Raw genomic sequence first — 23,366 nt, forward strand, 5'->3', positions numbered from 1 at the left:
TCTGTAGTTTAGCACTGCTGTAATTGCAGTGAACCCCATCAGATCGCTGTGTAAACCGTAAACACTCAGCGACTGGGAGCTGCTGAACCCTCGTGCAGCCTTGTCTCTGCATCCCTGTCCTCTGCGCTGCCTTTTGCATTCCCGGATTCCCCGTGAGTCATCCCTAGCCCTTCTGACGGGGTTTTCCTGGTGAGCTTTACCCTGGGCAGTGCCCCTGGCACCCAGCTCTGCAAAGCCTCACTCCCACAGAGGCAGGGCAAACCCGGCTTTGGACAGTCCCTGGGAGGTGTTTGAGTGACCAAACCCCACTCTGTGACACAGGTGACAATGTTTCCTTTAAATCCTGCTCTTCCCAGTCCTTGGAATGAGTTTGAGCGACTGAACCTCCCTTTGTGAAGACATGGTTTTCTGTAAACCCAGCTTTTGACACTCCTTGGAAGGTGTTTGAGTGACCAGACCTCCCTTCGTGACACAGGTGAAAGTGTTTTCCGTACATCCAGCTTTTCCCACTCCTTGGAAGGTGTTTGAGTGACCAAACCCTGTTTTGTGACACAGGTGACAATGTTTCCTGTAAACCCAGCTTTTCCCACTCCTTGGAAGGAGTTTGAGTGACCGACCCCTGCTCTGTGACACAGGTGGCAATGTTTTCTGGGCCTGGGGCAGCATGGCAGAGCAGTGACAGCCACCGTCCCCTCCCTCACAGCAGGAATCTCCTGGGAATGCAGCTGTCGTGGCCAGGGACAGCAAACACACCCCAGCACTCGGCACAATTCCTGATTTTAACAACGCTGCGTGAGGGAGCTTCACCTGGGGTTAAACCAGAGCCTCCTCCCTCTTCCACCGCTCCCATCCTCCCTCAGATCAGACTCACAGACCGCCAGACTCTGCCTCCAACTTCCTCACACAAAGATTGCAACAAGCCAGCCCGCGAATTCTTCAGCTCCCACCCGGTAACATTAAAATTTTAAGGGGATAATAAATGTAGAAGCGATTTGCATGACTGCGTCTCCACAATCTGCGTAAGAAAAAAATACAGATTGCTTTTGTCGCTCCGTAAAAACAACAGGGGACGAGTGAAACATTCCCACTCAGCCCCTCTGGAGCAGCAAATGAGGGATGAGCGAAGGCCTGAGTCACTTTTGTTTTTGAGAATCACCACCTTGCTGCTTCCCCCCGGGCCTGCTCGCCTTCCCCTCGGTGTTTTGGGGCTTTCGGGTTTGGTTTTGGTTGGTTGTTTCTCGCACAAAAGCAGAACGTTCCCGACAATGTGTTTGGGGAGGAAGCGGTGCATGAAAAGGTGCAGCTCGCTGCTGCTCCTCGGGCAGCTGGGAGGGGAGGCCAGCTGCATCCCAGCTCCAAACAGCAATCCCAGGCTCTGCTGCCGGCTTGGAAACCGCTGGAAAGCTTCTGAGGAGGGAATTTTCTCAGATCGCCCTCCGAGGAGGATTTCAGCTCCTGTTTGTTCGGAACAAGAGCTGAGATCGATGTTCCCCGCTGCAGGAAATCCCTGGTTGATGCAGGCACGGAAAGACAGAGTGGAGATTGTTGGAGCCACCGTCTCCCGGATTTATCACTGTCAGGTCAAATTATGAAATAAATCACGAAATTACGGCTTTTAGGCTAAAGACAAACTGTGGGATGCAGCCGTGCTCCTGGAGCACCCATCAGGGAGCCAAAAAATTTGATAAAAAAAATTAAAATAGGCAATTAGGAGACAGAAAGGGCAAATGTTCTAGCTGGGGTGCCTCACCAGAAAGCACGCCCTTTTTTTTTTTTTTTTCCAATTACTGTGTTTTAAGGATTGCTGTTCTATATATTCAATAGAAATTAAGACATTCTTTTCTGTTTTAAGTATCTCCCATCATTTTATTTGATAGATTTATTTGTGAGTGGCTCCACTCTGTCTGGTAACAGGGGTCTTGGTTGTTTTTATTTTGAGTAAAAAACTAGAAATCCGGCCACCTTTATGCAGGGTCACAAGGCGACGACTTTTCCCCCATACTTTTTGACTTCGTCTTTCTACCATCCACACTCTGTCACAATCAGAAAATACATTCACCACCTTCCTGAACTCCATTAACAAAACACAATACAGTGCAATTATACATTAATATTCTTCCCAATATTTACGGAAAGCCAACTTGATAATCTGCATTTTATAACACCGGGCAGACTGAGCAGGTCCAGGTGAAATCCCACAGCCCAAACCTGCTGCTCACCGAGCTCTGCTCTGGAAGGGGAACGGACAAACAACCGGGAGGAGAAATCCGGTTAAAAAAGAAGCTGAGGCTGAAGGGAGGAGAGGGAAAAGCGAGATTCCAGCTCCTCGGGCAGCTGTGGGAAGGGGATCCCGCTGAGCAGCCCCTGTGGTCCGAGGGTGTGCGCGGAGCACCTCGTTAGAAATGACAATAAAAATCCAGCAGGGAAATGACAGCCCGGCTCCGAGATCCCGAGCGGCAGGAGGGAGGGAAGGCTGGCACAGCCCCGCCGGGACAGGCTGCAGGAGGAGGGAACGGGGTGACAGCCCCCCGCGGCTCCCGGGGCGGGATAATCCAGCCAAATCAGCGCCTCGATGAGACACCGCAGTAAAACCTAGCGGGGATGTTAACAAGAAAGCCGCGCTGCAAAACTAGTAATTTAAAGCGTATTTGTCATTTCTGGGTCTCCTAAATAGCGGTTACACAAAATGATGGAGGGGGAATGTGATTATCTGTCAGCGGCGCTGGCTCCCGTGACTCAGATCCGGAGGTTCTCCTCCCCACGGCGGCCCCGTGTTCCGTCTCCTGCCGTGGTCCATCCCTGCCGAGCAGGGCACTTCAAAGGAACACCGAATTTCTGCCTGGGGAATGAGCGACAGGAACCGATTTAACTGCAGTTCCCCCAGGGCCTCTAAGTGCCTTGCTGGGAGAGGGTTTGGGGTGGGTGCTGGGAGCGCTGCCGGAGTGTCCCCGATGTCCTGCGCGTCTGTCCCCGTGGGACACGGCAGGGCCAGCTGGCCCTGAGCCCAAACACGCCTTTATTACCGCAAAGTGCAGATTGATGGATCCCTCGGGAGGGGTCTGGGCAGTGCCAGGTGTCCCCAAGGACTCGGTGGTGTCACCACACGGGACCCAGGCAGGTGCCACCCTCCTGCTGGAACCCCGGGCACTGGGAATTCCAGACTCTCTGCGCTCACAGGCTCTGACCCCCAGGCAAACACTGCAGTGACCTGAGGCCGTGGAAAAGGCTCCCAAAACTGAATGATAAAATTAGGATTGTAAGTGTGTAATTTAAATAAAAGTTTGTACTATCACATAGTAAAACAACCCTTAAAGTTTAAAGTTTTAAAATATAGTATATATAAAAAAGAAAAAGAAAAGTTTTAAAGCAAAAGCTAGTCCTCCCTTTTCAACTTCTTCCTCGAAAATCTAAATAGTATTTTGTAATTAAATAAAAAACTCCACATTGCAAATTACAAGTAATTAGTTATTAAGTTAAAAGTAATAATAATTTGTGTCACTTCTTAATTAAACAATTTATCTATAAAAAGCCTTATTAAAAATACGTCTCCAGTTTTATTTTATTAACGAAAAGTACTGTAAAACTCCCAATTTAGAGAATTAAATATATAATATAAATAATATTTATCATTAATATATAAATAATATAAATAATTTAATATTGTAATGAACAAAAATTATTAGTAATGTAATAAGCATAAATATAAATAATTAATTAATGTAATATAAATACGAATTAATAAACATCTAAATTCAAACAAAAATACCATCTCACTCATTTAATTCCCACTCTAACAAAATAAAATAAAATAAAATAAGATAAAATATAAAATAAAATAAAATAAAATAAAATAAAATAAAATAAAATAAAATAAAATAAAATAAAATAAAAATCTACACATCTCACGGCAGGGATGGGATGAGAGGGGATTTAGGGTTTCTCCCATCCCAAACCAGTCCCTGGTTCTGACTCTGCACATCTGAGCTCCCTTCACGTGGAAATCCAAAATTTACCCCTGAAGTTCTGTTCAGAAACAACCCAAAAACCTGTTGAACTCCGTCCCCATCCCAAATATTCCCATTTTTCTTCCAAGTGTCTAAAGGAGGAGCTAAACCAGGCCCAGGGAATGCCCCCACCCCGGCTCCAGCAGGTTTCCTCTCCTCACATTTTAATGAGCTTCGGGACTTTTATGCACATTAGTTATGTTGCCCTAATTACTCATTATAATTCTAATGTGCATTTTATATTTAATTACAATGCTTATAAAGGTTTGGTATGGACAGTAAATTATTATAACTAGCATGTGCATAATGATTGCGAGCTGAATTTATTAACTTTTACACAAGCATTCAGGGCTGGAAACTTTCAATTTCACCTTTGTGAGCCCCCATATTGTCTGATTAAACCAACATTTCTGTGGCATTAATTGTAAATGTCAAGGCAAAAAAAGAAAAAAGATCTTTTATTTGCCCTGTTTTCATCAGCTTTTAATTTGGCATCCTAATGTCATCTTTTGTTAGTGAAATTGCTTTCCGGGGGTGCTAAGATAAAAAATTCCAGGTAAGAGAACAGGTTTTCTGAGACGTGTTTTGTGCTCAGAAAAACCCCCAGATATCAGCGATATTATATCTTGAATAATGTATATTCAAATATATTCTTCTCTCTGTATTCACCCTCCGAGTGTTTTACCAACACAGTAACAAGCCAGACAGCTTTACTTGTACTTTAGATAATTAAGATGGGCTTTCCATACTCTGGATTATTCAATTTTCCTGATTTATTCAGAGCAGCAGCAGCAGCCCTGCCTCTGCCCGGATTAATGGGGCGGTTTAATGACGGCTCCTCACGTCGGAACCTTCTCTGCAAACGCAGGAACGTTCCAGGGACACGGCTGGAACAGCCACCAGGCTGATTTATCCCAGATTTTCTCGGTGGTTTTATCAGAGGCGCGGTCCTGGCACGCACATTTCCATAAGTTTTACATGCAAGCACGGGAGATGTGGGGAGAATCCGGCTCTGGGTGGAACACGGGGTCTCTTTTGGGGCTTTTCACAGAACCCCAGATGTGGGATTGCACCCCCCAAGACCAGGCAGATGTTTTCCCTGCAAGGAAAAGGGTTCCAGTTTCACCGTAGGGGTTTTAAGGGAATGACACAGGCCAGCACATGGTCAGAGTGTCATAAACCAGGTGTGAATGTATCAGTCTCTGAGGGCCCAGCCTTTGCAGAGAAGTGGCAAAAATTCATTTCAGCCAGGCTGCTCTTCAGAGGTAAGAGGTAAACAGTCTTTTCTTTCTGTAAAGCAAAAGGTGTAATAAAGAAAAAAATAACAAAATAACAAACGCTGTAGAAAACAAACGAAAAGCCGAGCAGGGGTGTCCCAGGATACCTCTGGCACCCTGCTAAAACACTCCAAACAGCCCTTTCCTTTCTTCGGGCCCCTTCCGAAACACTGGCTGTTTCAGGAGGGACAATTCCGCTTGCTGTCGATGAGACCACCAAGGGGGTTTGAGTTAAACCCTCCGAGCCCAATCCCTGTTCTTGTGCTGGTGCTGAGCCAATCGCTGCCAGGAGGGTGTGGGAATTCCGGGGTGCTTTTCCTCGTGAGAAATCCAAGGGGTCAGTCTTAAACTTTTCCCTGCACGGAAAATACTTGCTGGCTGCGGGAAATGCATCCCTGCAAGGGAAGAACTTTAGAAGTTTGCTCTCCTGACAGTAATTGGCTCAGTGCTGAGACAAAAACACCGATAGTTGGGGTTTTTTCTGTTTTGTTTTGTTTGGGGTTTTTTTTGTGGTTTTTTTTTTTGTTGTTTTGTTGGGGTTGTTTTTGTTGTTGTTGTTGTTGTTGTTGTTTGTTTTTTTGTTTTTACCTGTTCCTCAGAAATGCAGCTATTTTCTATTGGGTTGTTTACCCAAAAAAACTCCACCTAAATAATTCAATATTTAAGGAAAGGGCACGAGGCTTCTCAGCGCATTTTTGGGGTGTTGTAACAGGTGTGTGGGACCTGTCCCTGCACTGTGTGTGGCTTCTGTTCTTTTGTTTTATATTATTTTCTTCTTTAATTAAAACCTTTTTGCTTTTTCAAGACACACTCGATCATGCCGCCTCACTAATTATTTTAAGCCATTTTCTGTGAGGTGCTGGAGGCCCTCAGAGTGTGTTGGACCCTCGTGGAGCTAAAACCACCTGGCTTGGTGAGAATTCCAACACCCAGGCTGGTTTGGGTTGGGAGGGACCTTAAATCCCATCCCATTCCCAGCCCTGCCATGGGCAGGGACACCTCCACTGTCCCAGGGACACCTCCCGCTGTCCCAGGCTGCTCCAAGCCCAGTGTCCAGCCTGGCCTTGGGCACTGCCAGGGATCCAGGGGCAGCCACAGCTGCTCTGGGAATTCCAGCCCAGCAAGAAATCCCTTCCCAAGATCCCATCTAAATGCACCTCCCTTCATTTTCCCCTTTCCCACTCAGCCTTTCCCTTTCCCACCCCTGTATTTCAGTGTGGATTAACTGAACAATTGTGTCAGCCCCCAGGGAGAGAGGGGCCTCAGGATCCCTGTGTGGGACCTGGGATGTCACAGAGCACCTCTGCCCCCCAAAACCTGCTCCTCTCTGCCTCACCTCCAGCTCATGGATTTCCTCGTGTGCCCCCAAATCCCTGTGCGGGATCTGTCTCATCTTCCCAAAGCCTGCTCCTCGCTCAGCTCCAGCTGGTGGATTGCAGTGTATCCCCCCAAATCCCTGTGTGGGATCTGTTCCATCTGCCCCCCAAAACCTGCTCCTCTCTCCCTCACCTCCAGCTCGTGGATTTCCTCGTGTGCCCCCAAATCCCTGCCTGTTGTGCCATTTATGTGTTTGGACAGAAAAACCTCCCGGTGCTGAGTGCAAAGCTTAAAACCCGCCAGCCATTGTTGTGCGGGTGGAAAAACGTAAAAATCAGCAGCACAAAATAATAGTTCATAAATAACAGGCCGCCAGACAGGAAATCCGGACAACCTGTTTTACAGGTATTTCAGGGATAAATAAAAAGAGGAGGAAAGAACTCAGTGAAGCCTCCCCAAAAGCAGCAAAGCAAACAAAGACCTCGAGGGAGCTGCAGAAGAAAAGGCAAGTTGGAGGAGCCGCTTTGTTTCCCTGTCCGTCGGGGTTTATCTCACCGCTGCATCTCTTTAATCCTTTTCTTTTCCAGCAAAGCGCTTTTCTGCCCCTATTCCCTTTAAGGCAGCGCTGTAAACGCGGTTTGATCCCCGGGTAAAGGAGCCGCTCCAGCGTGGGAGCACAAACCCTTCCCCGAGCAGCATCCCAGGAGTGCAGCTCCGGCCCCGCGCTGGGATCGTGTCCCTGCGGCAAAATCCGGGACCAAAGGTGGATTGGGAGCCCTGGCAGGGGCGCAGCAGATCCTGCAGGCAGCCCTGGGCCCGGGGCAGGGGGTGCTCCCCACTCCCAGCTGCGCCAGGAGGGGTTTGGGGTGGATTTTGGGAAAGGTTCTTCCCGCCGAGGGTGCTGGCACTGCCCAGATCCCCAGGGAAGGAATGGGCACGGCCCCAGAGCTCCGGGAGGGGTTGGACTCCAGGGATGCCCAGGGTGGGATTTGGGGATTGTCCAGTGCAGGGCCAGGGGTGGATCCGTGATCCCTGTGGGTCACTCCCAGCCCGGGATATTCCAGGATTCTGTGATTCCAGGATTCTGTCATTCTCTCCTCCCTGTGCCCGTGCCCAGCCCCGTGTGACAGAGCAATTCCTGCCGTGTGGGGATGTCCCAGTGAGCAAACCGCTCTGCCCCCGGCACTTCCCACCGTCAGGAACCTCAGAACCTGAGGGGGACAAGTGGGACAGGAGCACCCCAGAGCCACGAGACCCTTGGTCAGTGTCACCACCGTCCCCAGGAGGTGACAGAGCCCAGCCGGACAAACACCCAGAGGTGATTGGTTTGCACACCAGAACTGGGAGTCCCCGCGTGCCCAGCAGGGACAAACCAGTGCCAGCAGCCCCGAGGGGCCCTGAGGGGCAGGAGAAGGGACAGGGACAGGGACAGGGACAGTGGCACACCTCTGTGCCAGCCCAGCAGGGACAGCTGGCCCCGAGCCTGGCTGGGACTGACAGCAGCGCTTTGCCTTCGCTGCCCCCCTCCCTCCCTCCCTCCAGGGAAGAGAAAAGCAACGGACTTCAACGAATTCCAGGAATTACTGAGGAGATCTTTTGGCAGGAAAGCCGAGAAGAAAAATGAATTAAAGCGAGCTGGTGGTTTTCCAAGGAGAGAAAGTTTGGGAAGTAAAAAGCCAAGTCGCTGAGGGTGGGTGGGGAGGGCAGGCAGAGCCCCCTGCAGCCCCACAGGGGCAGGGAAGGCAGGGGCCACCCGGGGCAGGGACAAACCCCAGCAGGGGCGCCTTCTTGGGGTCGCCCTGCGCAGTGCCCAGGCCCCAAACCCCAAACCGGTGACCCCGAACCCCAGCACAGGCACCACCAGAGCCCTGAGCCCTGGCTGCGCCCTGCAGCTCCCTGAGGAGTTTATGGAGATGTCACCTGAAAACTTGGGATCACACCTGGCCAGGACCTCCCAGGGGTGCCCCACGGGCTGAGAACCCCCAAGGGTCAGGGGGACAGAAGGAATTGGGCTCAGCAGAGCTGCAGAGGGTGGTTTACTGGGAAACATGAATATTCAGGGCGGGAGGGGAGAGGAATCAGCTCCAGCCCAGCTCTGTCACGGGCCAGGCTCGCAATAACCAGCCAGAAGTGCAGCAAAGAACATTTAGGGATGGTGAGACGGAGCTGGAACACCTTGATCGAGGGAGAGGTGAAGGTGCTCGTCCTGTTTTTTCATTTTACAGGTTGGCAGTGCTGGCACCTGGACAGCAGCAGCCACCTGAGCCCTGAGCTCCTCCCCAGGGCGGGATCTCTGTGGTCTCTGAGGTCCTGGGATAAACGAAGCCCCGATTCCTTCACTCGTTTCTGTGGATAAACACGTTGTGTCCCATCTGAAATCCATTATCCAGCACAACGGGGAAAAACCAGAAATCCCACCCTGCTTATCTCCCAGCAGCAAAGAAACCCCCAGACCCACGTTCAACCACAAAAACGAGGAGAGGACCGACACTGGGATTCGGGGAAAGGGCTCCAAAGGCAGAAACAGAACTTTTCTGAGCTGGGGTGAGATCTGATCCCCAGCACAACCCCCCGGCAGCCAGGTGAGCCCCCAAACCCGCTGCCGAGGCCAGGGCTCATTACTGCCGGATAATAAATGGAAGCATAAGTCAGAGTTAGCGCCGAGCAGATTGTTTGGGGTTGCAAAGACAGCAGCTGTCACAGCCTGACAGCTTTCTTGTTAGTGAATCAGCTTTCCTGACAGTCTTTTTGATTGAAAACCCCTGTTCCCTGACAGCGTGTTGGAGCTGATGTACATGTGTAGCTGGTGGAGAGGGAGAGGGAGCCATGGAAGGTCTCGGAGCTCTCTCTCCGTGTTAAAAAGAAGTGAAGTTTTCCTCAGGGGAGGGTTTGGCTGCTCCTGCCCGGCAGATGTGAGCAGCTGGGGAGGGAGGTGACGGTGACACACCCAGAGCCCCTCAGGGAGCTCCAATGAAAGCGGTAAAGCCACAGAAAACCCCGGCTGCTTTCACTGCCTGAGTGATAAAAAAATAAACCCGTAATTTAAAAATGAAACGGGAAAGTTCCACCTCGGTGTGACTCAGGGTTTGCCCAGGGCCCCCCCAGCCCAAGGGAGAGCCCCTGGTGGGCACCAGGAACAGCCTGGGCTCCCCACTTTGGCCCAGCTCACGTTCCTGTGGCAGCCCCTCCCCTCGCAAGGGTGTCACACACCGCTCAGGAGGGGACAATAAACCCCCAGCCAGCGCCTGGGTGCACCCCCGGCTTTCCCTGGGAGCTCCCACCCGGGGAAATGCTGCCTTGGGAAACAATTCCCGATTTATCCCCTTTGCCAGCGCTCTCTGCACGGACCCCAGCAGGCGCAGGAGCAGCAGAACACGTGGATGGTGGCACAGCTGATATTTCACTGATAATTTTTCCCCAGTGCACGGGAAATGGAGCATTTGGAAGGGAATTTTTCCAAGTGAGATGAATTCTCCCAGCCCGGCCCCAACTCCCTGGATTTTGTGTGTGTGTGACAGGAACCAAACCCAGGGGGGCTGTGGTGTCCCTGGCCACGCCTGGAGCCACCACCTTCCACCACAGCCTGGTGCTGGCTCTGCAGTGCAGGAAGGGTCCCTCCAGCCCCAAACCAGCCAGGTTTGATTTGAGAAGAGCTGAACAGAAGCAGCTCTCTGGATTGCGACGCCCGAGGAGTGACGCTGGATGCTTTTCCTGCCTTTTGCAGCCACAGCCCTGCTTTGTGTTAAACCGTAAAAGCAAAAGGGGCCTTCCCAAAGCTCCTGGAGCTCCTGCCTCCACCACACCCTCACTACCACAGGGCGTGTTTGAGCCCCAGCCCTGTGCAGCCCTGGTTTCACGCCTGAGGTGTTTTGGTTTTCTGATTTTTTTTTTTTCCCAGGGAATTTTCTGTCAACAGGAGAAATGTTTTTGTAGCTGTAACTTTGTCATTCATTCCTTTCCCTAGGAGGGATTTCTTCTTGATGTTCCTCTGCTCTGACCAATGTGAGTGAAGAGGTTTGTCTTTGTGTCACCAATCCAACTGGTCTGTGTGAAACAGTGTAAAAGGGAGACACATCCCAAAAACAAAGGAGTCATTTCAGCCTTCTGAACCTTGGAGTCTGTGTCCCTGTGGTGTAAAGCACTGTCAGCCCCGTCACCAGGAAAAACCAGGCTGTAATAATGTCGTCACAGCACAATTCTAGTGCAGAACCTTTTCAAACCGCAATTACTGGGATAAAAAAACAAAAAACAAAAAACAAAAAAAACCCCAAAAACCAAAAAAAACCCCCCAAAAATAAAAAAACAAGGGATGGGGAGCTGCACAAGGCCGACATTTTCTGTGTCCCCCAGCCGCCCTCAAAGGCCTCTGAGCATCACCTGCCTGGCTCCGTGAGGGGCAGGGAGGCCTCAGCCCCACAGCAGCCAGGAAAAATGCAATTACAGGCACAACATCGCTTTACACTGTTGGCTCTTAGGAAATATTTTAAGTAATTGTATATTTTGCCGGACAGCGATCTGGGCGAGGGAACACTCTTGGAAGCTGGAGCGCTCTCCATTAATTTTGGCTCCGGCCCGGAGTCTAGCACAGCTCTGCTCCAAAGGCAGCAGCTCTTCAGAGGTGACTCATTGCCGTTAAAGCTGAGATTTTCCCGATTTTCCGATTTTCCCAATTTTCCCGATTTTCCCGATTTTCCCGAGCTCTGTTGTCGCTGGTGTTTGAAGTGGGATCACCCGGGGGCCGGGGAGGGCAGAGGGAGCAGCTCCAGGCAGGACTGGCTGCCCTGGGAGCTGTCTCAGCCCCTCGGGGGTTTGGGACCCGGCCCCAGGCAGGGGGTTCCAGCCCCTCTGAGGGGAGGGGAGCTGCACACCCACCCCTGAGGGAGCCAAATCCACAGAGAGGAGCACATTCCTGCTGCCCCCCAGGCCAGAAAGGCTTCGTGGATGTGCAGAGGGGTCCGGAATCCTGCCAGAACCTTCCTTTGACTTTAAACTGTCACCAAGAGTAGAGCAGTAGGTAAAAACCTCCTGAAAACCCTTTCAGGAATTTTCCTGCCCACAGACTCAGGGGCTGGAACCTGAATTTCACCTGAACACTTTCACCAAGAGTGGCCTGAAAGCTCCACGTGGTGTCTGTGTGAAAACCAGCAACAAAACGTTGATATTTGCCCCGCATTTGAGGGCAGCGTGTGGTGGCTGCTCCGTTACCTCACCGAACCAGGCTGGAACAGTTCCCCAAAGTCACCGACAATGAACCCCAAAATGAAACCCATCAAAGTGTGAAAACTCCTGGCTCAGAGTCCATCTTGGGTGGAACCACAGCCGGGCTCTTGTCCTGCCCTGGCACACCTGAGTCACTCTGGGCACACCTGCAGCACCCCTGGTACACCTGCCCCACCCCAGCACACCTGCCCCACCCTGGCACACCTGTATCACCCTGACACACCTATGTCATCCTGGCACACCTGCCCCACCCTGGCACACCTGTATCACCCTGACACACCTGTATCACCCTGGCACACCTGCCCCATCCTGGCACACCTGTATCACCCTGACACACCTGTATCACCCTGGCACACCTGCCCCATCCTGGCACACCTGTATCACCCTGACACACCTGTATCACCCTGGCACACCTGCCCCACCCTGACACACCTGCCCCACCCCGGCACACCTGTATCACCCTGACACACCTATGTCATCCTGGCACACCAGTATCACCCCCCTGGCACACCTGCAGCACCCTGGCACAACTGTGTCACCCTGGCACACCTATGTCACCCTGGCACACCTGCCCCACCCCTGGCCCCTCTCTGTCCCCATCAGCTCCTCCGGCAGAGGGAAGCAGGGCATTCCTTTGGGAAGAGGTGGAAAACATCCTCCTCATCTCCCGGAGAGAGACCCTGAGCGCCAGCCCTCAGCTCCCCGTGGGTTGTCCCCGCCCCGGGGACGCGCTGTGGTGGCACCAAAGCCGCCCCCCGGGAGCAGGGACAGCAGCAGCTCTGCCACGCTCCCACACCAGCGGTGCCTGGCAGGGACCTGCAGGAGCCACGCGGAGTTTGCAGAACCTCTGCACAAACCATCACCCCCAAAGAAATCAATATTAATTTAAGAGCCAAATTGCGCCCGAGCCTCAAACACGAACTGCGTTGTTTTAATCTGGCTCCTGGAATGTTAATAAAAACACCTGAAGGGCAGAAAATGACGGCCATTACTTCACAAGAGGCCTCTTTCCCCACCACTGAAGGGAAAGATTTCCTTCAAAGCAGCGGCATCCTTTCCTCCCCGAGCAGTTGGGGCGGCTGGAATTGCCAGAGCAGCTCCCATCGAGCTGCTGTGAGTGCTTGTGAGATAGGGCATCACATAACTCAGGGGAGCTCTCAGGGATGAGACCAGCCTGCGAATTAGCCAAGTAACGATTTAGCCCTAATGGTGATCAAAAAAAACCCAAGATAAAACCAGCAAAGCAAAAAAACCCAAACCAAACCAAAAACCCAACTGATGACACCGTGCATGAACAAGCCCTCCAATTTACAGGACTGCAGAAACTCTGCACAGACCTTCATCTGTAAAAAAACCCAACAACCCCAACCTGTTATTTGCACTGGAATATTTCACTGGCAGCCCTCGGCTGGTGGCTGCAGCCCAACCCAGCCCTGCTGTCCTTGGGGTGAACCCTGGGCAAACCCGGGCTGGACTGTCCCCTCACCTCCGGTTGTGTCCTCACACACGGAACCTGCAGGACACAGAGCCCAGTTCCTGGTGGTTCTCTCCCCCAGCTGTGTGTGATGTGCTGCAGGACACCCAGAGAGAAATCCCTGGTGGTTCTCTCCCCCAGCTGTGTGTGATGTGCTGCAGGACACCCAGAGAGAAATTCCTGGTGGTTCTCTCCCCCAGCTGTGTGTGATGTGCTGCAGGACACCCAGAGAGAAATTCCTGGTGGTTCTCTCCCCCAGCTGTGTGTGATGTGCTGCAGGACACACAGAGAGAAATCCCTGGTGGTTCTCTCCCCCAGCTGTGTGTGATGTGCTGCAGGACACCCGTCCCCTCCGTGGCTGCTCTGACAGCCTCCCCAGACCCTTTATTGCAGCATTATCTCAAATCTGAGAGTTCCCAATCCAGGCTGAGCAGCTGCACCTCAGGGAATCCATCTGCAGGGTCAAGTCACTGCTGAACAGGAGGGACGAGCCGGGCTGGCTGGGCTGAGGAGAGAACCTGCACAGCCACAGCCCCCTGGGCTGAGCACGGTGCCAGTGTCCAGCACATCCCTGCAGGAGCCATCCCCTGTGCCCAGTGAGTGCCAGGAGCCATCCCCTGTCCCCAGCAATGCCCCAGGAGCCATCCCCTGTCCCCAGCAATGCCCCAGGAGCCATCCCCTGTGCCCAGTGAGTGCCAGGAGCCATCCCCTGTCCCCAGCAAGGGTCGGGAGCCATCGCCTGTCCCCAGCAGTGTGCCAGGGAGCAGGACCACTGTCCCCACTCAGAACATCACCCAGCTCCAGCTGTGCTCCCTTGTAGACGTTTTTGGGTGAAGGGAGGTGAAGGGAGAACGCTCCATCCCCCGCGTGTGCACCAGCCCGAGCTGGGAAAGGAACCCCCAGCCAAAGGGGACAAATCCTTCCCAGGGAGAACCAGAGCTCGTGTGGCAGCCAGGGCAGGCTGGAGCCGTGCCTGGGGCACAGCTGGCACCGGCAGGGGCCCTGGGGACTGTCCCCAGCATCACCAAGGTCACCAACACATCCCAGAGGGTGAGCAGGGCACATCCTGCAGACCCCTGTGGGCCCTGAGCCCCAGGGAAAGAGCCAAACTGAGCCAGGAGCCAGAGCTCCGGGAGCCCCCAGTGCCAAAAATTCCCTCGGGAATGCTCCCTGAGAACTGAGCAAGCAGCAGAACCCCCGGCAGGGAACCTCGGCTCCTAAAGCCACCGCTGACCTTAACCCCAAACCCTGGACTCAGTCAGGGATGTAAAGATGGAGCTGCAAATCAGCAGCGATCCAACCCAGCAAGAATCAGAGTTATTGATTTCTGCTCCAAGAGAAGCCCCCTCCTCCCCTCCCTTTTATTAGAGGAAAGTGGGAATTAAAATTAAATTGCTCTGAGCCGTTTTGTGCTTGGTGCCAAAGCAGAGGAGGACCGAGACCTCCAGAAAAAAAAATAAAATAAAAGTGTGGGCTTTGTCTTCGTGTTTAATAATTGAACGGAGGCATTTTCCCTTCCTGAATCCAAACCCAAAGCCTCGCCAAGGAAATGCTGGTCCTCGCTCGGGAATGGTTCACACACGACATTTCCTGGGAAAACAGAGGCACAGTGACACGTCCAGGGGCTGGCAGCCCCACCAAGCCCCGGAGTGTTTTTCCCCCGGGAGATTTAAGGTTACAGATATAATTAGGCCGGCGTGGCTCGAACAGGATGTCTGATTTCAAAGTGAAATCCGAGTATTTATCCGTAATGTTATGCAAAGCGCCATAGCAACAGCGAGGAGCCTTCGAAGAAATGCAAATGAGGGGAGGAAATGCTAATGAGGGGAGAAATGCTAATGAGGGGAGAAATGCTAATGAGGGGAGCTGTTCTGCGCAGCCCGGGCCTGGCCAAGCGAAAACAAACACCCCACTTAAAATTCCTGGCGAGGAGCTCGCACATTCCTGCAGGAGGAAAAGGAGAAATCCCTTACCGGAGCGGCCCGGCGGGGAAGGACACAGGGTCTGCCTGGGGAACAGACCCCCCAAAGCCCGCAGGGCTCCCCGAAAACATCCAGGGGATAACCCAGGGAATGTGGAACCGGCTCCCAGGGTGCAGAGGCGCAGGAAAACTGGATAAATTTGGGAATAAAGCCCCGACACGGAGAGGATTCGCTGAAGGACACAAACCACGGGCATAAGGAGGAGAGGGTTGAATCGCAGACTCTGCTGAGCTGGAGGGGATCCATCCGTGAGGACCCAGCCCTGGTCACAGGACACCCCACACCAGTCACCCCTTTTCTGGGAGCATTCCCAAACTCCTGGGCTCTGTCAGGCTGCGGGCAGAACCATCCCAAACACAAGATTTTACCAATTCAGTCACCCCAACCCTTTGGTTTGTATTCCAGGTGCAGACAAGGAAAGAACAGTGAAGGGAATTCTTGGATAAACCGAACTGATACAAACGAACTCAGCCTAATGAGCATAAAAAACCAAAAAACCAAAACAAAACAAAAAGGCAAACAAACAAGCAAAAAAAAAAAAAAAACCCAAAAAAAACCCCCAACCCCAAACCTGATTAAAAGACTGAATTAAGGCAATACCGGGCTGCAGTGTAACTCCTGAGCAATTCCACAGCCTGGGAGAAGCTTTGCCAGGCAAGGAGGGCACAGGAGGAGCCAGGGAATGCCAGCTCATCATCCCCAGTGCTCATGGAATGCCAGTTCATCTCCAGTGCCCAGGGAATGCCAGCTCATCCCCAGTGTCCAGGGAATGCCAGCTCATCATCCCCAGTGCCCAGGGAATGCCAGCTCATCATCCCCAGTGCCCAGGGAATGCCAGCTCATCCCCAGTGGCCAGGAAATGCTGCTCAGGTGGGCAGAGGCATGAGAGCACCTGAAGGAGGAGGAGAGGAGCTTGGCCAGCAGCATCCTCAGGAAGGGATTGTGGCAGGTCAGCAGTTCCATTTTCCTCAGGAAGGGATTGTGGCGGGTCAGCAGTTCCATTTTCCTCAGGAAGGGATCGTGGCGGGTCAGCAGCTCCAGCTGGGCTTGAGCACAACTCCCAGGCACAGACCAGCTGAGCTGGGCTCAAATCTGCCTTCAGCTGGGCACAGGGTGTCTGCAGAACCCTGCAAACCCCTGCTCTGCTCCCCTGGACCCCAGTGCTGGGCCTGCTGGGCTCAGGGACACCACAGCCAGAGATGGGAACCCTGAAATCACCGCCAGAAATGGAGAAAGCAGCCTGGAAACTGGGCGAACCCACCCAGCAATGAGTTCAGGAATGTCTTTTCCCTCCCCAGAGCCACCAGATCGTGATTTGGTCAGGTCTGAAAGCTCCAGCTCTAACAGAGCTGTCCCAGGTACAATTACAGGCAAAGAGACAGGTATTATCCTAAGAAAAGGGGACCCTTAACAGGTATTATCCCAAGAAAAGGGAATTCCGCGATGCCACTCCACTTTAAATCCACATTTCCCATTAATTCAGACAGCTGACACTTTGAAATAAATGCAAATAAATGCCGGTTTCCCGAGGCCCACATCCCATTCCTCATCCTCTCGCTGTGGCCTCAGCTCTACGGGAAATTCTGGGATTTAGCAGCTGCCTTTAATATTTCCCGGGCATGAGCAGGAGAGAACGAGCAAAGTGACAGCAGCACATGGAGAGTTTCGGAGCAGCTTCCAGACGACACGTTAAACCCAGGCACTGCTCCATCCCAACACGGGGTTCAATATTATAATCTATAAATCAGTATTTGCTTTACAAAATGTAATGGAAAAATGCTAATAGGATTTACTTGTGAAATGAAATTGGATTACGTCTTATCTATTTTAACTCGGTTTGGTGGAGCGTCCCTTCGGCACCGAGCAGCAGCTTCAGCGGCTTCTCTCCTTTTCTGTCCCCCTCCTCTTCCTTTTGGAATTCAGGCAGATTCTCGGGCCGCCGTTTTTCAAAGGGAAATTAGGGAGGACAGAGAGAAATTAGGTAGAAAATGTAGGTGATGGTGAATCGGGCAGAGTAATGAACCCCCCTGTAAGTCATTAGAGCCCTGACACCAGTGCTGGGAGCTCCTGGTTGGTGTGGGGCTGGGAGCTGCCCAGCCAAAAACTGGATTTCACAGAGTGATTTAAACCTGATCACGGTCCTGTCTCTGCTGTGGGGCTGGGAGCTGCCCAGCCAAAAACTGGATTTCACAGAGTGATTTAAACCTGATCACGGTCCTGTCTCTGCTGTGGGGCTGGGAGCTGCCCAGCCAAAAACTGGATTTCACAGAGTGATTTAAACCTGATCACGGTCCTCTCTCTGCTGTGGGGCTGGGAGCTGCCCAGCCAAAAACTGGATTTCACAGAGTGATTTAAACCTGATCACGGTCCTCTCTCTGCTGTGGGGCTGGGAGCTGCCCAGCCAACAACTGGATTTCACAGAGTGATTTAAACCTGATCACGGTCCTGTCTCTGCTGTGGGGCTGGGAGCTGCCCAGCCAAAAACTGGATTTCACAGAGTGATTTAAACCTGATCACGGTCCTGTCTCTGCTGTGGGGCTGGGAGCTGCCCAACCAAAAACTGGATTTCACAGAGTGATTTAAACCTGATCACGGTCCTGTCTCTGCTGTGGGGCTGGGAGCTGCCCAACCAAAAACTGGATTTCACAGAGTGATTTAAACCTGATCACGGTCCTGTCTCTGCTGTGGGGCTGGGAGCTGCCCAGCCAAAAACTGGATTTCACAGAGTGATTTAAACCTGATCACGGTCCTGTCTCTGCTGTGGGGCTGGGAGCTGCCCAGCCAAAAACTGGATTTCACAGAGTGATTTAAACCTGGTCATTTCCTTTTCTCTGCCCGGGGGACTGAGCAGCCGCTCTGTGCTGGGAATGTCCATGTGGAAACACCTCCCTGCAGCAGGAATGGAGTCAGGGAATGGCACCAGGAATAGAACCATGGAATGGCACCAGGAGTGGAGCCAGGGAGTGGCACCAGGAATACAAATATGTGACACCACCAGGAACAGTACCATGGAATGGCACCAGGAAGAGAATCATGGAACATCACCAGGGATAGAACCATGGAACATCACCAGGAATAGAACCATGGGACATCACCAGGGATAGAACCATGGGACATCACCAGGGATAGAACCATGGGACATCACCAGGAATAGAACCATGGCATGGCACCAGGAATAGAATCATGGAACATCACCAGGGATAGAACCATGGGACATCACCAGGAGTAGAACCATGGACCATCACCAGGAACACAACCATGGAACATCACCAGGTACAGAACCATGGAACATCACCAGGTACAGAACCATGGAACATCACCAGGAATACAGCCATGGAGTGCCACCAGGAATAGAACCATGGAATGGCACCAGGAGCGGGTGAGAGCAGCAGCAGCAGAGGAAAAGGACTCACAGAATTGTTTAGGCTGGAAAAGCCCTCCAGGACATCAATCCAACCCTCCCCCAGCACTGCCAAGGCCACCACTGGCCCCAGTCCACAGGCACCAGACAAAAGGATGGGATTCCTGGGAGAAAGCCTTGGCTCTCACCAGTTTGTAATGGAAAGAACAGATGCCTTTAAAGAAGAACCAGGACAGAAGAACATTTAACCAAGGAAACTGCCCAGCCAGAGCAGCTGAGGGCTTCCCCTCCTTTCCTTTCATTAAGAAGTCTCCAGATTTAAATAAATTGAAAATAAATTCATTGCCAATCCCTTACAAGCAGTGACTGCAGGAGGATGGTGCCAGAGCTCCTGCTCCGTGCTCAGCTCTTGGGGACACGTCCCCAGCCCCTGGGGCTGCGTGAGCTGGCTGTGACAAACCAGCCGTGGGCACACACTGCCACAACTGCGGCCACAGCCCAGCTCCACGCTGCTGCCACGAGATCCCCAGCCCCTCCTCCTGGAGCTGGGAGAAGTTATTTCAGAAATAAAATAAAATAAAATAAAATAAAATTACTCTGCGTATTCCCAGTGCAGGTGCAGAAGTTTTCCTGACATCAGTGCAGCCATGCTGTGGCTGGGGACACTCCCGGCTTGGCTGCACTGGGACCAAGAGCAGCTCTGGGATGCTGGTTTGACACTTGATTTGTCAGTAATGACCCCGCTGGGCACTGCCCTGGCACCCAGAGCCATCCAGCTCCTCAGAGGTGTCACTGCACTGTCCCCATGTGCCCAGGAACCCCAGAGCACCATCCAGCTCCTCAGAGGTGTCACTGCACTGTCCCCATGTGCCCAGGAACCCCAGAGCCATCCAGCTCCTCAGAGGTGTCACTGCACTGTCCCCACGTGCCCAGGGAACCCCAGAGCACCATCCAGCTCCTCAGAGGTGTCACTGCACTGTCCCCACGTGCCCAGGAACCCCAGAGCCATCCAGCTCCTCAGAGGTGTCACTGCACTGTCCCCACGTGCCCAGGGAACCCCAGAGCACCATCCAGCTCCTCAGAGGTGTCACTGCACTGTCCCCACGTGCCCAGGGAGCCCAGAGCACCATCCAGCTCCTCAGAGGTGTCACTGCACTGTCCCCATGTGCCCAGGAACCCCAGAGCACCATCCAGCTCCTCAGAGGTGTCACTGCACTGTCCCCACGTGCCCAGGGAGCCCAGAGCACCATCCAGCTCCTCAGAGGTGTCACTGCACTGTCCCCACGTGCCCAGGAACCCCAGAGCACCATCCAGCTCCTCAGAGGTGTCACTGCACTGTCCCCACGTGCCCAGGGAGCCCCAGAGCCATCCAGCTCCTCAGAGGTGTCACTGCACTGTCCCCACGTGCCCAGGGAGCCCAGAGCACCATCCAGCTCCTCAGAGGTGTCACTGCACTGTCCCCATGTGCCCAGGAACCCCAGAGCCATCCAGCTCCTCAGAGGTGTCACTGCACTGTCCCCACGTGCCCAGGGAGCCCCAGAGCCATCCAGCTCCTCAGAGGTGTCACTGCACTGTCCCCACGTGCCCAGGGAGCCCCAGAGCCATCCAGCTCCTCAGAGGTGTCACTGCACTGTCCCCACGTGCCCAGGGAGCCCCAGAGCCATCCAGCTCCTCAGAGGTGTCACTGCACTGTCCCCACGTGCCCAGGGAACCCCAGAGCCATCCAGCTCCTCAGAGGTGTCACTGCACTGTCCCCACGTGCCCAGGGAGCCCCAGAGCACCATCCAGCTCCTCAGAGGTGTCACTGCACTGTCCCCACGTGCCCAGGGAGCCCCAGAGCCATCCAGCTCCTCAGAGGTGTCACTGCACTGTCCCCACGTGCCCAGGGAGCCCAGAGCACCATCCAGCTCCTCAGAGGTGTCACTGCACTGTCCCCACGTGCCCAGGGAGCCCCAGAGCCATCCAGCTCCTCAGAGGTGTCACTGCACTGTCCCCATGTCCCCTGGTGCCACATGAAGAAGAAGATCTGGGCAGCAGTGAATGCCCCCGGGTGACAGCATTGACCCCGCAGTGACAGGGCTTTGCTGCCCACACCAGCTGGGCCCGGGGACATCTCTCTGGGGGAGACACAGCTCTGACATCTCCTGTTTGTGACCAGTGAAGCTGCCCCAGCGACTCCAGAAGCAGGAACAAATCACACGCTGGGTAATTGAAGTGAACCAGGGGAAATTGTCAGAGTGAACAAGAGGAATCATTCACATCGTCTCGCCTGCGTTTTCACACGTGTTGGAGGGAAGAAGAATATTCCACATCACGCTGAGAGCTAAATCAGATCCAGAGCCGAGCTGGGAGCACCTCCTTGGTGTGGGAATCCCAGCAGGTCAGAGCTGCTGGTGTCCCCCACCCCCAGCAGGGACACCCTGTGCCCCAGAGGGGACTGCAGGGACACCCTCTGCCCCAGAGGGGACTGCAGGGACGCCCTGTGCCCCAGAGGGGACTGCAGGGACACCCTGTGCCCCAGAGGGGACTGCAGGGACACCCTCTGCCCCAGAGGGGACTGCAGGGACACCCGGTGCCCCAGAGGGGACTGCAGGGACACCCTCTGCCCCAGAGGGGACTGCAGGGACACCCTCTGCCCCAGAGGGGACTGCAGGGACACCCTGTGCCCCAGAGGGGACTGCAGGGACACCCTGTGCCCCAGAGGGGACTGCAGGGACACCCTGTGCCCCAGAGGGGACTGCAGGGACACCCTGTGCCCCAGAGGGGACTGCAGGGACACCCTCTGCCCCAGAGGGGACTGCAGGGACACCCTCTGCCCCAGAGGGGACTGCAGGGACACCCGGTGCCCCAGAGGGGACTGCAGGGACGCCCGGTGCCCCAGAGGGGACTGCAGGGACACCCGGTGCCCCAGAGGGGACTGCAGGGACGCCCGGTGCCCCAGAGGGGACTGCAGGGACGCCCTGTGCCCCAGAGGGGACAGCAGGGACACCCTGTGCCCCAGAGGGGACTGCAGGGACACCCTCTGTCCCCTCTGGAACAGCTCACACCCCCGTGGACACCGGGCCCCCGCCAGCGACCCAAACAGAGCCTCTCATCTCACGTCACCTACAGCACCACCACGACAAGACCAAGCGGGGAGGGCTCAGCCCAACCCCCACAGCAGCCACCAGAACCTGCTCAGAGCATCACCCAAAAACCCGAAGAGCAGACTTGACACCCGCGGCTCCCTGGCGGCGGCCAGGTGGGCAGCACAGAGCACAGCCCCCTCGGGCACTGTGACAACGCCAGCAGCTCCAGCTGGTGCTCCAGCCTCTCCTTCCGCAGCACACCGAGGGAAGAGCAAAGGGCGGCACTTACAGTTCACTGTCACTTTGACTTTTTTCACGTCGGGGACGGAGACGTCGTTTTCTGCGCTGCACTCGTACTCGCCGGCCTGGTCCCTGGTGATGCCGTAGATGTCCAGGTACTGCCCGCTCTCGAAGGGTTTGGCTGGAAGGAAACCATCGCGGGGAGAGATTACCGCGGGCTCAGCACAGAACACCCGGAATGCAACATCTGCACGGCAGCCAGGGAGCTCAACACACCCCCGAGGGAAGCGCAGCCACTGCAGCGTCCACACGGGAACAGAACGCACAGTCAGCGGGTTTGGGCTCCTCACAGGGCACTCACCGCATCACAGACCCCCAAAAGTTCAGTGTCATTATCGCCCCAGCGCCACAGATGCTGGGAATGACAGAGCTCAGGGTTTAAAAGGCTGGCTGGAAGTGTTTTCCCAGCCTGAAAGCCTTTAATTGGCAGGTAATAGCTGAGGCTTTGGGAAAAGCCCGAGCGGGCGGTGGGGGCGAGGCAGGACTGTCCTGCCCTGGCCATCGAGGGGGTGGGTGGATTTAAGCCACACTCCTGAGCGTCCAGCCTTGCAGGGACGCGGCTAATAATAATAATAATAATAATAATAATAATAATAATAAGCCAGACTGCTCTTCGAGGGTGCTTTGTGAATCAAAAGGTTTAATAAGGGAAAAAACCCAAAGCAACAAAACGCTGCACAAAACAAACAACGCTCCTGAGAAAACCTCAGCCACCTTGCTACCACATCTCGAAAAGCGAAAAACGTGGAGTTCCCTTGTTCTCTCTCTTTAGCACCTAATCGCTGAGGTGGGCTTTTTGGACCTTTGGCCCAAGGAGTGCACCAAGGGTCTCTGAGTAACATTTCCAGGGTCCAATCTACATTTCTGGGCTGGCTCCGAGCCAATTGCAAAGAGAAATCCACAGAACTGTCCAGCTAAACTTCTCAACATGTCCAAAGGTAAAGTGGGACTCTTTCCCCATTTGGAAACACCTGCAGGGATTGCATTACTACGGGGGGGAATTATTTGTGTATCTGCACAAACCCGGGCTTGGCTGGCTCTGGAAAGAGGGGAGAATGCTGGGTTGGTTCTGAGCATTAAAGCTCTGAGATCTCTCCTGAGGGCCACACGCCGCTCGCTCAAAACTTTCAGCATTCCTCCAAGGAAAATGAGCTGATGTCTGCGGGTAAAAGCTCAGCCTGCATTAAACCCCTCATTTTCATTGCATTCTATGAGTTATTAATGAGTTCATCTACTTTTATTGAGAAGTAAGAAATGCCTCCCATTTATCATTAAATTGTCAAAAAGAAAAGAAAAAAAGAGTCCTGCTCATTTCTGTGCAACGCTTTTGGGCAGTTTCAGGTTGTGCCTCACTAAGATTTTG

General features: G+C 53.5%; 1 protein-coding gene across 2 annotated transcripts in view; it reads right to left on the bottom strand.

Annotated features, from left to right (window-relative positions):
* Window positions 1-23,366, bottom strand: part of NEGR1 (neuronal growth regulator 1) — a 185,336-nt gene that overhangs the window by 52,598 nt on the left and 109,372 nt on the right. For both annotated transcript variants that reach the window (XM_066193034.1, XM_066193033.1), the window contains exon 4: window positions 21,993-22,124. In XM_066193034.1, the coding sequence (XP_066049131.1) occupies window positions 21,993-22,124 (132 nt within the window). The remainder of the gene's footprint in view (window positions 1-21,992; window positions 22,125-23,366) is intronic.

Source organism: Chamaea fasciata, unplaced genomic scaffold (assembly GCF_029207755.1).
Source record: "Chamaea fasciata isolate MVZ Bird 193981 ecotype frontalis unplaced genomic scaffold, bChaFas1.0.hap1 SCAF_10, whole genome shotgun sequence".
NCBI lineage: Eukaryota > Metazoa > Chordata > Aves > Passeriformes > Sylviidae > Chamaea > Chamaea fasciata.